This window comes from Pseudophryne corroboree, chromosome 3, assembly GCF_028390025.1.
Source record: "Pseudophryne corroboree isolate aPseCor3 chromosome 3, aPseCor3.hap2, whole genome shotgun sequence".
Classification (NCBI taxonomy): domain Eukaryota; kingdom Metazoa; phylum Chordata; class Amphibia; order Anura; family Myobatrachidae; genus Pseudophryne; species Pseudophryne corroboree.
In genome coordinates this window covers 352,674,540-352,688,778 of record NC_086446.1, presented here as the reverse complement: position 1 = coordinate 352,688,778, position 14,239 = coordinate 352,674,540, and the positions used below count along the sequence as shown (strand labels likewise).

The 14,239-nt window shown below is 42.4% G+C and overlaps 1 protein-coding gene across 1 annotated transcript in view; it reads right to left on the bottom strand.

The window, feature by feature from the left end:
* Window positions 1–14,239, bottom strand: part of THRA (thyroid hormone receptor alpha) — a 181,444-nt gene that overhangs the window by 76,347 nt on the left and 90,858 nt on the right. The window contains exon 2 of the mRNA XM_063959761.1: window positions 5,682–5,917. Coding sequence (XP_063815831.1) covers window positions 5,682–5,734 — 53 coding nt within the window. The 5' untranslated portion in view covers window positions 5,735–5,917. The remainder of the gene's footprint in view (window positions 1–5,681; window positions 5,918–14,239) is intronic.

The window sequence follows — 14,239 nt, the reverse complement described above, 5'->3', positions numbered from 1 at the left end:
AGGAGAAGGTCCTGAAACTTCAGGACAAGATTCAATGCTTTCTATCTCGTCCGCAAGTGTCGATACATTTGGCAATGCAAGTGCTAGGTTTCATGGTGTCGGCTTTCGACATGGTGGAGTATGCTCAATTCCATTCCCGCCCTCTGCAGAAACTGATTCTTGCCAAGTGGGACGGCCTGCCTCACTAGATCAGGTCTCACTTGATCTCCGGAGGTCCGTCTGTCACTGAGTTGGTGGCTGCAGGACCAACGTTTGAGCAAGGGTCATCCCTTCTGGATCTCCACCTGGGTCCTTCTGATGACGGATGCCAGTCTGAGAGGTTGGGGCGCTGTGTTGGAGCAACACTCCCTTCAGGGTCGGTGGACCAGGGAGGAACTTGGCCCAGCATTTAGTACAGAACAGACCTGTTCAAGTACAGTCGGACAACGCCACCACAGTGGCGTACAGAAATCATCAAGGCGGCACTCGAAGCTGCATGGCAATGAGGGAAGTAATAGGAACAAGAAGAGAAAAAGAACTGTATTGTCGATGCACAGAAAGAAGGGTGACCTAATTATCGCAACCTTCTGAGAAAAATATACTACTAAAATTTAACTTTTATTGATGAGACATCAATAAAAGTTAAATTTTAGTAGTATATTTTTCTCAGAAGATTGCGATAATTAGGTCACCCTTCTTTCTGTGCATCGACAATACAGTTCTTTTTCTCTTCTTGTTCCTATTGATTAACCTTAGCTGTAGTCGATAGCACCCCCAGCAGGAATGGTGAATACCTTAATGCAACAGGGGTCATCTTTCAGAGCTCTAGAAAGCTCCTAATTTGATATAACAAAATTGTGTGTGTGCAGATACAATCCCACTTCAATGAGGGAAGTATCAAGGATTCTTCAATGGGTCGGAACGCCATCTACCGGCCATATCGGCAGTGTTCCTTCCGGGGATCCTAAACTGGGAAGCAGACTTCCTCAGTCGTCAGGATGTACACGCCGGAGAGTGGAGCCTCCATCCAGAAGTATTTCAACTCCTAGTGGACAAGTGGGGCCTCCCAGATGTGGACCTGATTGCGTCTCGACACAATCACAAGGTTCCGGTCTTCGGAGCAAGAACAAGGGATCCTCAAGCAGCGTTCGTGGACGCACTGCCAATTCCATGGAACTTTCGGCTGCCCTACGTGTTCCCTCTGGTGTCACTTCTGTCAAGGGTAATAAGGAAGTTCAAGTAAGAAGGAAGGTTATTGCCCCAGCGTGGCCAGACGGCATTGGTTCCCAGATCTTCAGGGTCTCTTAATAGAGCGTCCCCTTCTACTTCCGCAGCACCCAGATCTCCTCATTCGGGGCCCTTGTGTATATCAGGATCTGGCCCGGTTGGCTTTGACGGAGTGGCTCTTGAAGCTTCGGTCCTGAGGGCCAAAGGTTTTTCTGAGGCGGTCATTCAAAATATGTTGAAGGCCCGGAAACCGGCTTCTGCCCGGATTTATCATAGGGTCTGGAATTTTTACTTTGCTTGGTGCGCATCTAACAATCATGATGCTTGCAAGTTTAGTACGGGCAAACTTTTGGCCTTTCTGGAACAGGGCCTGGACTTGGGCCTTCGTCTAGTCTCCATCAAGGTTCATATTTCTGCCTTGTCGGTTTGGTTTCAGAGAAAGCGACTCTACCTGATGTTCATACATTCACTCAGGGTGTGTTATGGATTCAACCTCCTTACGTCCAGCCTGTGGCTCCTTGGGATTTGTTGTGGTTCTAGAGACATTACAAGGGTCTCCGTTTGACCCTCTTGAATCAGCAGACCTTAAGTGGCTTTCTCTAAAGGTATTGTTTCTACTGGCTATTGCCTCTGCTAGACGGGTGTCGGATTTGGGTGCCTTGGCATGTAGGTCCCCCTCTCTGATTTTTCACCGTGACCGGGCGGTTCTTAGGACATGTCCCAGGTACCTACCTAAGGTGGTGTCTTCTTTTCACCTTAATCAGGAGATTGTGGTTCCGGCCTTTGTCTCTCCTGAATTGTCTTCCAGAGAGCGGTCTTTGGATGTGGTAAGGGCTCTCCGTATCTATGTAAAGAAGGCAGCTCCTATTAGGAAGTCTGATTCTCTCTTTGTACTGTTTGGTTTTCACAAACGTGGCTGGCCTGCTCACAAGCAGACCCTGGCCAGATGGATTAGAATGGTGATTGCACATGTTTATGTACAGGCTGGTCGTCCAGTTCCTGCTACTATCAAGGCCCATTCTACTCGGTCTATTGGACCTTCTTGGGCGGCCCGACATGGTGCGAACCTTGAACAATTGTGCAAGGCGGCTACGTGGTCCTCAGTGAACATGTTCATAAGGTTCTATGCCTTCGATACATCCGCCTCCCAGGATGCTTCCTTTGGACCCCGCTACAGTGCGTCCCCTCCCTTGAGGAACTGCTTTAGGACATCCCCAATGTTATTCCCTGTGGAACCCAGTGTACCCCACTGCAGAAAACGATATTTATGTTAAGAATTTACCATAGTTAAATCTCTTTCTGCGAGGTACACTGGGTTCCACATGGCGTCCACCCGGACATACTTAGCTTCTTTGGGTTTGTATGGCATTAACCGCTGATACCTTCTCCTGTCGTGAGAATGTAGCGTACGTGGCTATTAACTGTTGTCTTTTCTTTTACCTGCTACTGCATTGGACTGGTTAACAAAACTGAGTTCCTGTGCACGGAGGCGGGATTATAGAGGAGGCGGCGCTATGCATCCTGGGAACAGTCAAAGCTTTTAGCCTGTTGGTCCCTTGGATCAAGATCCTACTCTACACCCCGATGTTATTACCTGTGGAACCCAGTGTACCTCGCAGAAAGAGATTTAACAATGGTAAATTCTTAACATAAATCTCCTTTTTGGATAAGGTTAATTTCATGTTCTTCACCTAATTCACTCATCAAAAAAAAAAAACCCCAGACAATTTCAGAGCGTTTTTTGGGGAAAATAATTGTCAGTTCAGTGGTTAAATAGAAACCAGTTACCTTCACAAATTTTCAAATGATTTAAGTTTTATTATTTCCAATGCAAACATTTTCCAACTTTTAAAGGTGTTTGCACCCCTCCCAAGTCTCCTGCACAAGCATAACATTTGGGTTCCTTGTTCCAGGGGCTGTTGGCTTCTGTAACACAGTGTGAGAGTTATAGAAAATAGTGATCTAAAAGTATGGAGAAAAGTGACTCCTGACTTAAGTTGGGTACACACTAGACTACATGTCGCCCAATCCCGCAGATTACAGCGACATATTGGGTACATTGTCTAGTGTGTACCCATGATATGCTCGCTCCATGGCAGCAGGGTTGACAGGATGTCGCTAGCGATTTCATGCTGCAGTAGGCAGCTTGTCACATGGCTCCCCCCAGTCAGACCTGGCTTTGGCAGGTGTGTATGCACTTGCCGCATGCCGGGTCCGTTGGTGGCGAAGTCAGGCTGGGTACACATCACTAAGTATGTCTTCAGCTTTAAGGACTGATACAGAGATGGATGCTAATTCCGCCACTGTGTCTTTGTACGCAGCAGCTGTGCAAAAATATTCTAAAGCTACAGGAGGGTCTTGTGGTAAAAAACCGCCTACTGCATTCTTCTGGTATCCAATGGTTGTGTCATGAACGTCGGACATCTGAGTAATCCTTAGGATGTCTGGCAAAACCATACTGCCAGTGCCAGTGACGCTGAATCTGAGGACACAGCCACTGGCTTCAGCACACCCAGAAAATGGAGCTGAAATCTCCCCAGTTTCTGGAACCATTCGCTTCCACACCACCAAATGCCTGCAAACTGTCACTCACCTGACATCACAGGCCAAGAACGTTGATTCACCATAACTCTCTGAATCAGGCCCTTAATCAGGAGCAGACTGGCACTTCTAATCCTGAGTTGTATCTTTCAACTTTCATACAGGTTTACAGAAACTACCAAATCACAGTAAGTACCCAGCTACAGTGAGAAAAAACAGAGGCTCAGTAGGAGCACCCAAAGTAAAGTGTAACAGTATGGAAAGCTTTATTTATTACCTCACGTAGCTTCAAAATGGTAAGATGCCGACTGTACATAAGAAACAAGGGGATCAGCATACTTTATTTTATATTTTATCACTCTTCTTTATGCCAATCCCCACAGACCCTGCAGAGAAGTGCAGTGCACATGGTCAGCTTAGCCAAGGAGATCATGGTGTAGCGAAGGTCATCAGTGCTGAATGTTCTTGTTACACCCTGTGCTGTTCTGTTGCCCACATTCTAAAACTGCACTGAGCTGTCACCATAGAGAGCAAGCAATCTCTAGGTGAGCTTTTAACTATCCTCCAATCAGCTGTCAAATGGGGAATTGATGAGAGATAGATTTAAAATCAAGGAGAAAAAGTGAGTAGGGGGCAAAAAATGGCAGCTTTATTCACGAATATAAAAATATTACAGTGAAAACTACTGGCTTGTGTAAACAGTATTTAAGCATGGTGCAAGCAGCACATATAGGTTATAGTAACCACATACTAACTCTCTTTGTTTAACAAGGTCAATAATGAATATGATTGCTATGAGTTACAGCTTATTTGTGCATATTCCACCATGATATAATATAAGCTTTGCTATAGGTTATGTATCTCTCTTGTTGCTAAGTAAAACAATCTTACTATATGACGGACATATGCATTAATAAATGATTACATGTTAGTTAGAAGAAAATCACTGGTAGGTACTTTCTATTTCGGGCTTTGTGTATTACAGTTTATGATACGAAAAGTTGAATGGCTATTTACATGTATGCTAATAAATAAAACTATACAGAGAAAGAATGTATATCTGAAAGATTCTGGGGCACGTATGAAAGATGCACAGTCATTCAATCCCAGTTACTGGCCTAGTTCTTAAATAACATTCCAGGCATAAAAATTGTGTTTCATTCATAGAGGTCTGTGTACTAAGCCTTGGAGAGAAATAAAGTGGACGGAGATAAAGTACCAGACAACCAGCTCCTGATTCTCATTTTACAAACACAACCTGTAACATTTCAATTAGGAGCAGATTGGCTGGTACTTTATTTCCGGTAAATAGAACCCATAGTTCTGTGGGTGTGAATTAATAGACAGTTAAAAGGTCTTATAGCCAATATGTCAACGCCATAGGGTCAACAGTCAATAGATCGACAGGGTCAAAAGGTGGACATAAAAGGTTGATAGAAGAAAACGTTGACAGGTTCAAAAGGTCTACAGGGTCAAAATGTCAACATGGAAAAGGTTGACACACAAGTTGACAATTTGTTTTTTTTGGGGGTGTTGTTTATGTTTTTAAACATATTTAACCCAAATTTGTTGAAACATGTCCCCTTGAGGGCTCACTTTATTTGCCACACTTCGGGCACGGAGGCGCACTCAGCTTTGCTCAACACAAGGTTACTAAAGGTAATAGTTTGTGACATGGATGGTAAATGCAGCAAAAGCTGTTAAAACATGAACAAATCCTAAAAACATGTGTCGACCATATGTGACATGCATATGGTCGACCGTTTTCATGTCGACCTTTTGACCCCGTCAACCTATTAACTGTCGAACCTTATGGTGTCACCCTATTGACTGTTTTTGACCTTCCAACTGTCTATCTATCATCCACCACCCCTGTATATTAGATGTTTAAAAAAAGAAAGAAGAAGTAATAAACACAGTAGTGATCTGTTTACCTTTTTTCATCTGGCTCTGACAAGCAGTCCAGCCCGCTAAGATTCTGGTCCATTCAACGTAATTCCATCCAGAACCAATCAGAAGAGACCAAGGCGGGCTCCGCCCTCAGCTGCCCGAGGTTCATGGGATACAGCTGCTTTCACATGGAAGCAGGTCCTACGATTTCCCCAGACAAACCATTTCTACTTCAGACAGAGGATGTCATAGAGAAGGGGCCTCTTTTCCAAAGGGCCCCCTAAAAGACAAAAAACAAGGGGACAAAATTATATTACAATGAAAATTACTTTAGGTACCATTGTTAGGGTATGTACATCTATAATTATATATACATGCACCAACTCACATACACATTAATTACAGTATATAAAATATACACACAGGGGATCATGAAGCATTTAACATACTCCTATTGGTGGATTGTATCTTGTGTGATTTTGCACTGAGCATGATGTGAACTATGCACATACAAGTACAGGCAATGCAGAGTAACACACATTTCTATTGCATCTATACTTACAGCTGTTGCAGTGTAACTGTGCTGCAATGGGTGTTCAAAGAGAGCTTGTTAATGCAACCGAGGGCTATGCCGAGTCTGATGTTAGTGTAAATCCAGGTATACCTTTTGCACCTAGTAAATGGCAGGTACAAGTGTACACCGATGATGGTGATGACTAGTAGCAAGCTAAGTGTACCCATGGCGAATAGGCTCATCATAAGAGGTGTACAACTCTACAGATGGATATATACATAAACATTTTTCTTCTGCACAAAGCTTGTGAGCAATATATACCATCACCTCTGTATCAGGCCCTCATACTATACTACTGTACATGGCCTTTGTCACTGCATAGACATTGAATCCTTTGTGATACTGTAGGTACCAACATTGTTCAAATCAACAAGTGTGCACAAAAATGATGGCAAGCAGTCAGCTTAATACTTCAGTAGTTGCTGCACAGTCCTCAGCATTTGTATACATTGCTACAAGTTTATTGTGAGGTGATACTCATTGACAGTATATGTGCTATGCTGTTGAAAGTGTTATTTGTATTGTAAGGGCCATCAATATATAAATATATGAAAGGGTTTGATGGCCATGAAGTACTAGGCTCCTATGTTTGAGCACACTAGCCTATGTCCTCCTTTAGTAGTGAATGATGGCAGAATGAGAACATGCTGCACTCCGCTTCATAAAGCACTGTATGGGGTACTTATGGAATTTACATATGCAGAGTTATGGAAATCACTTTATTTCCAGAAACATTAGAAGGTGAAAAATTATTTTTAAAAGAAAAAAAAAATGGCAGCACCCTTCTGTTTTAACAGAAACGAGCATGCAGAGAGAATGGGGGAATTTGTGAAAGTTGACTGAAAAACTGGAGTTGTTTGAGAATGACATCATTGCAAGGTTTAAATATGATAAAGAAGATAAATTGTGATGTGCTTCTAGGAAATGACAGGCCACCGGCTGATCACATGACTCAGCACAGAAGTGCAATTAGAGCAGCGCTCGAAAAAGGCCATAGTGACCAGCCAGTGGCCAGTCATTTCCTAGAAGCACGTCACAATTTATCTACTATTAAGTATAAAATCATAGATCATATACCCCTTTCTGTTAGGGAAGGAGACCGATCCAGACAAGGGAAGCATATTGGATTTATGCATTAGACACTTTAGCTACCAAAAGGGTAAATGAGCAATCGGGGTTACAATGCAATCTTTACATCTACTTTTGAATGCCCCATTTTTGCTTTTTAGATCAACTTACTCTGTATATAGCAGAACTTGTTCGATGCTCAACTTCAATCCTCTTTGTACCCCCTTATTAATTTTGGTGATTTAATACATTACTTCATTATACAGTATTGGAAAGACTATATAATAGTTTATATGATTTTTTTTCAGATAGCTGCCAGTAATTTACCTCTATATTGTAATGCATTGGTTTGTGTTAACGTGGAGGTCCATATCACCATATCATTTTAACCTTTTGGTATCAGGTAATCACGACTATCCGCATATATTGGTAGGTCCTCCGGTTAATTTCACAAGCCATTTGCGATTAGGATCATAATTATATCAACATATTCATTGTAATAAATGTGATATTAGTCTAGATAGCAGCATGTTCTTGTAATATGTCAGTGTTAATGAAACTTTCTTTTTAATTGTGCTATTATACAGTTATTACTTTGCAACATTGCATTTATTATCAATTCTAGTCAGATTGAGAAAACAATTGCTTATGTATAACCCACTCTGGTTCTCTTGGGCTTCCGTAGGCAATAATAGTCTTTGTAAATGTTGGTGAAGGGTGTCACTTACTCTTTATTATATAATCGCAAGCAGAAAAATCAGGGATGTTGTGCAAGTACATAAGGTAAGCTGTATTCACTGTTTAATTGTGTCCTGATTAAAAATCTATTAAACATTTGAAACGTTGATTATCAAACAAGGGATGTGTAACCATGTTTGTTGAAAGTCGCCCGGAGTGCCACCCTTCCACATTATGTGTGTTATCTCCTTACATCCAGTTTTGGGTAATTGGAAGGCACCAGAACGCTACTGTACCCGTAAAGTCATGGGGTGAGATTCAAATGATATATTCCGCCCAATTTCCTTTCTAAAATGATCTCCGTTATCGCGCATATTGTGCCCATAGTAATCAGGTTAACTGTGTAAAGGGTTGGGTGCCTCGCTACTCCGGGGGTAGCAAGCTGAAATAATGATACAACGTCCCTGAGGGCAGAAACAAAACGGGTGTGAAAAGGGGTGAAAATAATTGAATCCCGCCCATGGAGTGCCAGCTGTTTGTTTTATACATATACGCTATATGCATATATGGGATCAGTATGAAAAACCGGCAGCCAGGATCCCGGCCGTTAGTATACCAAATTTGAAATCCCAGCCACCGTTATGCCGGCAGCGGGGCGTGCGCTAAAAAGCCCCTTGCGGGCTAGCTGCGCTCGCCCGCCATCGGTAATCCCGGCGCCACAGGCTTTTCTTCCTCAATGGGTGTCCATGCGGGCACGGTGGCCTGCAGCATGGACACCCATAGAGGAAGAAAAGCCTGTGGCGCCGAGATTCCGACGGCGGTATTTCACCGCTAGTCGGGATTCCAGCATCGGCAGTGTGACCGACGGAATCCCAACTAGTGGTATTGTAACCGCATCCCATATTTATATATATATATATATATATATACTGTTAATGGAAAAGTAAACATCTAATGCAGAGATACAGGACAAGTAACCTACATGTAAAAGTATAAGGTTCTGTGCGACGTACAACAGCCTGATTTCCTAATTTTTTTTATCACAATACCACTAGTCGGTTATTTCTCCCGAAAATGATCATGCTTGCTCCTTCCTTTAACTCAGTGACACCTGCAATAAATCAGTACACAGATAAGAGCAATATAACGCTTATATGTTTCCTGTAGATGTATTGCTCACTTTTTACTTCATTAGGGGGAATTCAATTGTTTGAAAAGTCGGTTGGGTGTCTGTTTTTTCCTGTCTATTAGATAGGGGGAAAAACAGACACCCAACTGACTTTTCAAACAATTGAATTCCCCCCAGTGTGTCAGCTCTAAAAGTAATCATGTGACCACACTGAATGCTGGTCTACTGCGTAGAGGTCACTAACGATTGTGCTCAGAGGGCCTGATTCAGAGATGTGCGCAAACCAGATTTTTCCGCCGTTGCCTTAGTCGCACTGCACATGTGCCACAATGGTCTTGTGATGGCGCTTACAGAGAGGATTTGTTTGCAAATTGATTAACAGGGACCATTTAGAAGAGATAAAGGGGGAGTGACAGCAAAAACATAGCGGTCACAACTGCGTGGGGGCGTGCTACTGTTTGCAACTGCAGCCCTATATGCTGTAAAAATGTCTCTTGCATCCGACTTCCACAGGGCTTTTCAGATGTTTGCCTGCTGTGTATCAAATGGTTACAGCATTGGTCACAGACACTGATTATGGATCTTTATATAACTGTATAACTGCCTGGTAACAGTAATTGCCTGCATTCCCCTTCCCAGCTAACCTCTCTTACCCACACTATTCCTTTTTCTATTGTTTTTTTTTTTTTTCCATTGGTTGACGCTATTATGCTGCTAGACAGTTTCTCAGGTCGATGACTAAGGGCATGATTTAAAGGTGTAAGCAATGCTGATGTTTGCGCAGTACAGCGATTATTTGCTACTGCGCATATGCAAAAAGTCCTGGAAACCCATACGGTGCATGCGTTTCCCTGACTATATAATACGCTTTTCCATACGAGATCGCTGGCATTACAGATGGCGAGGCAAAACCATGGGTGTCTCCATAGTTTCATGGGAGTGTTGCGGGCATGTCAGTGCAAGCGGCTGTGTTCTCAGACACAGTAACGCAGCCACAGAGAATGTGTTTAGCCGTAGTTGAGAAGGAGACACTGAGCCTGCCATAGTCGATGATGAGAGCAATGATGTGCCGATGGTGGAGATTTACACTATCCATGGTCACTGAAAGTCAGCATCCCAGGGCTTGCACATACCGTTACAAGCAAGTACACAAGGGGAAAGCTGAAACTAGCATTTGCATATTACCGCAGCAGCAAATCCAGGGGAAAAAAACTGCAATAGAAAATGCAACTGCATCCATTTCTAAATCAGGCCCTGAGACCTCTAAATTAGCCAGGGTTATTTTCCTGAATAGCAGCAGCAGTCTACATTTGGACTCTAACCACAATGGGTTTGAACATTACAAAATTCTCTACTCCTGCTGCCTGTAAGATGGCAAATTTGTTTAAAGATTGGTGTAACGACTTTCAAAGCCCTACATGATCAGGGCCAAGGTACCAGAAACAGCTTCTGATCCCTTGAATATTATCAGATCTGACCTACAAAAATGCAAATTGCAAAACAATAGCAAAATAGTGTACAGTGCCACAATAAATGCACTTCAAAAGTATTTCTGGCGGAAACCTATTTTTCAATTCTTAATTCTAAAGAAAGGTCCTAACACTTTGAATGCAAATATTCCACAATCTATGGCTGGTATTCAATTAGCCCCAATATTTTTTTTCTAAAAAAAAACAGGTGTTGATTTTTGACCAACGGTCATTATCGGGCTATTCAATTGAAGCCCCTTTTTTTTGTTTTTTTTGTTTTTTGGGGGAGGGGGGGGGGGATGTCCTGTTTTTGTGCAATAACACAAAGGATCCAGGGTAAGTGTCCAGACCCATGTGTCATGGCCGTCTCTGAAGGCTGCTTATCGGGAATTATGCTTTGGCTGCTGGTGTCAGAGTTAACTGAATAGCCCCTACGTGCTTTGAATCAATTAGCTGCGGTAAATTACAGCAGCTAATTGGATACCCCCTATGTGCTTTGTCTTACTAAGTAACATAAAGGGAAATCCATATGAGAAAATTTGGGAGGTAAACTCTGGCGCAATGAAATATTAAGGTCAGCCCAATCAGAACCCTTAATACCTGCCCAACTACAGGTAAAAATAAGCAGATGAGAGAAAAAGGACAGGGAAATGATCAAAGGCGCCCACAATGGCAAGAGGTAAACAATGAAAAATTATTTTACAATAAAATAAATATGTAAAAATGGTTATTATACAATACGGTGCAGGTTTCCCCAACACAGTCCTTTTAGAATAAAGGTGTGAAAAAGACCTCAATGGTCGAAACGTCGTTGGTGGAAGCTGAGAGTGGACTTTTTTTACAATTCAACTTTTTATTCTAAAAGCAAGTTTGACCGTCTGCACTATCCTGTGAGGTACACTGGGGTTAACATACATTGGGTATTCCGGACTTCCCATTGGTGTAACAGTTGTTTCCACCTGCTGTATTTCCCCCTTTTTTGCTTCCCAGTTATACAGGAAGTCATCTTGCTCTTTTTATGATTTATGTATATATCAATCAGAAAAATTTTTATCAATAAAAAGAAAAAAATTATTTTCTGCCTATCCACTGGGTTGGATCGTGATTGAAAGATACCTTTATATGTGGATCAAATCTTCCATACACGTGAGTGATGGTACGCTGTGCCTAGATGAATTGAAGTAATATTCACTAGATAAAGATACCTTTATATGCTTTCCTACATCACTATCTAAGTGAGTTTTGGTACGCGATATTTGCCATAGAATTGGTGTTGAGAACCTGTCCTTTCTTCTATCAAGTTGAATCACCAGGGCTCTGTTTACACCCATCACGAGACAGAATCTTTCCAATAATACCACACATTGGAATCTTTGTTTTTCTTTTCCGGTACATGTCTCCCATGGATATTTGACTTTCTACGAGCAATCCAAGGACTGTGTTGGGGAAACCTGCACCGTATTGTATAATAACCATTTTTACATATTTATTTTATTGTAAAATAATTTTTCATTGTTTACCTCTTGCCATTGTGGGCGCCTTTGATAATTTCCCTGTCCTTTTTCTCTCATAAAGGGAAATCCATCTGTTGTTATAAAATATTAACGATAATATTGTATTTTTGGGTGTGTGGACATGGACACCATGAATTAATAAAGCAATTCTCTCCAAAGAATTAAAGAGAAAAATGCACATTGGTCTCTGCCCACAGTAAACAATGCCTATAGGTTTTGTTTAAATATAAAGGAAACAGGTAATGGTTAATAGTACTGTACTATGGCCCTCATTCCGAGTTGTTCGCTCGGTATTTTTCATCGCATCGCAGTGAAAATCCGCTTAGTACGCATGCGCAATGTTCGCACTGCGACTGCGCCAAGTAACTTTACTATGAAGAAAGTATTTTTACTCACGGCTTTTTCATCGCTCCGGCGATCGTAATGTGATTGACAGGAAATGGGTGTTACTGGGCGGAAACACGGCGTTTCAGGGGCGTGTGGCTGAAAACGCTACCGTTTCCGGAAAAAACGCAGGAGTGGCCGGAGAAACGGTGGGAGTGCCTGGGCGAACGCTGGGTGTGTTTGTGACGTCAACCAGGAACGACAAGCACTGAACTGATCGCACAGGCAGAGTAAGTCTGAAGCTACTCTGAAACTGCTAAGTAGTTAGTAATCGCAATATTGCGAATACATCGGTCGCAATTTTAAGAAGCTAAGATTCACTCCCAGTAGGCGGCGGCTTAGCGTGTGTAACTCTGCTAAATTCGCCTTGCGACCGATCAACTCGGAATGAGGGCCTATATGTATTCCCTTAAACTTGCATTACATTTGCGATCTTTAAGCAGGCCTGGCTTGTGAACTTCAACATGGTCATTAGTCCACCAGTGGATTTAATGATGCCTCTATTTTAGCACAACATAAATCTCCAAATGGTGTAGCTGATCTGTTGTCTGCCTCCCACCTTCCCCTCTCTCAGGGTCTGCTGGGCATATCCCCCCTCCCAGGGTAAGAGCATTTGGGGGTCTGCATCTGGGCTAACCGCAGAGTCTGCTTTCAACATACAGGGGGATATTCAATTGTTTGAAAAGTCAGTTGAGTGTTTTTTCCTATCTAATAGACTGGAAAAAAACAGACCCCCAACCGAATTTTCAAACATTTGAATTTCCCCCATAGTCTCTGATGTAACCAGAGAAATACAGTATGTGCTGCCCTCCCATCTTTAGGCGGCACGGAAGGAGTAGTCACAATATATCAGTATGAAGCCATCGCCCATGCATAAACACTGGCTTAAGTTGGGGTAGAGTTTCAGTTCAGTTATGTCACAAAATTCAGATGTATAGCATCAAAGTTAAAGTTAGCATTTTATATATTATGTTCAATAAAAAAAAAGATCAGGCACTTCCCTTCCACTTGTTACAGTCCGTCCTTTTTAATCTAAAAATAGATATTCTCCCTCTAAACTCACACAGAAATCTATTAGAAAAGGAGAGGCACAGTGCTGAGATTTAAATTCCTACATAGAAATTAGGCTTTGTCAGATCACTTTTCCCTCCCTTCATCTCCTCAGTCGTGAGCAATGAACTCTGGTCCTCTGCCCATGTCACACAGCTGCCAAGGCCCAGCACTGTTGCTTAGCAACCAAGCAGCCTGGACGCCACCAGAGGGATCTGTGAACCCCTTTTGTACCTCTGGCACTCTGCCCTCCATGCCTTGTGCCAACCACAAACACAGTGAGGGAAGTTAACTCAAATGCAGCCAGTATGAATAAAATATTGGCATGCCAAAATCTGTGCAATAATATCTACACTGACATAAAAGGTCCTATTTTAAGAAGAGATAATAGATATGAGAGATATTAACTCAATGTGCTACTACTTTGTATAGCCAACATTTATGGAGCTCATCATATCTAAATTGCATTGGGGGTAAGCCTACAGCACATAATGCCTGCAGAAAATGCGGTCCATAAGTAACTCTTTCTAACATGGCATCATAACAATACATGCAACCTAAAGGCACCAACATTCTGGTTTCTCCTGTCCCAGCAATCCTATCATTCAAACCTCTTCCTAGACTTGGCAAATACATTCTGAAGGCATCCTTGTGAATATTTAAAAGACGGGCAGGAGGAGGTACAGACAGTGAAGGAGCCAAGCGGCTTCTCTCTGCCAGACCCACTGGGCTACTG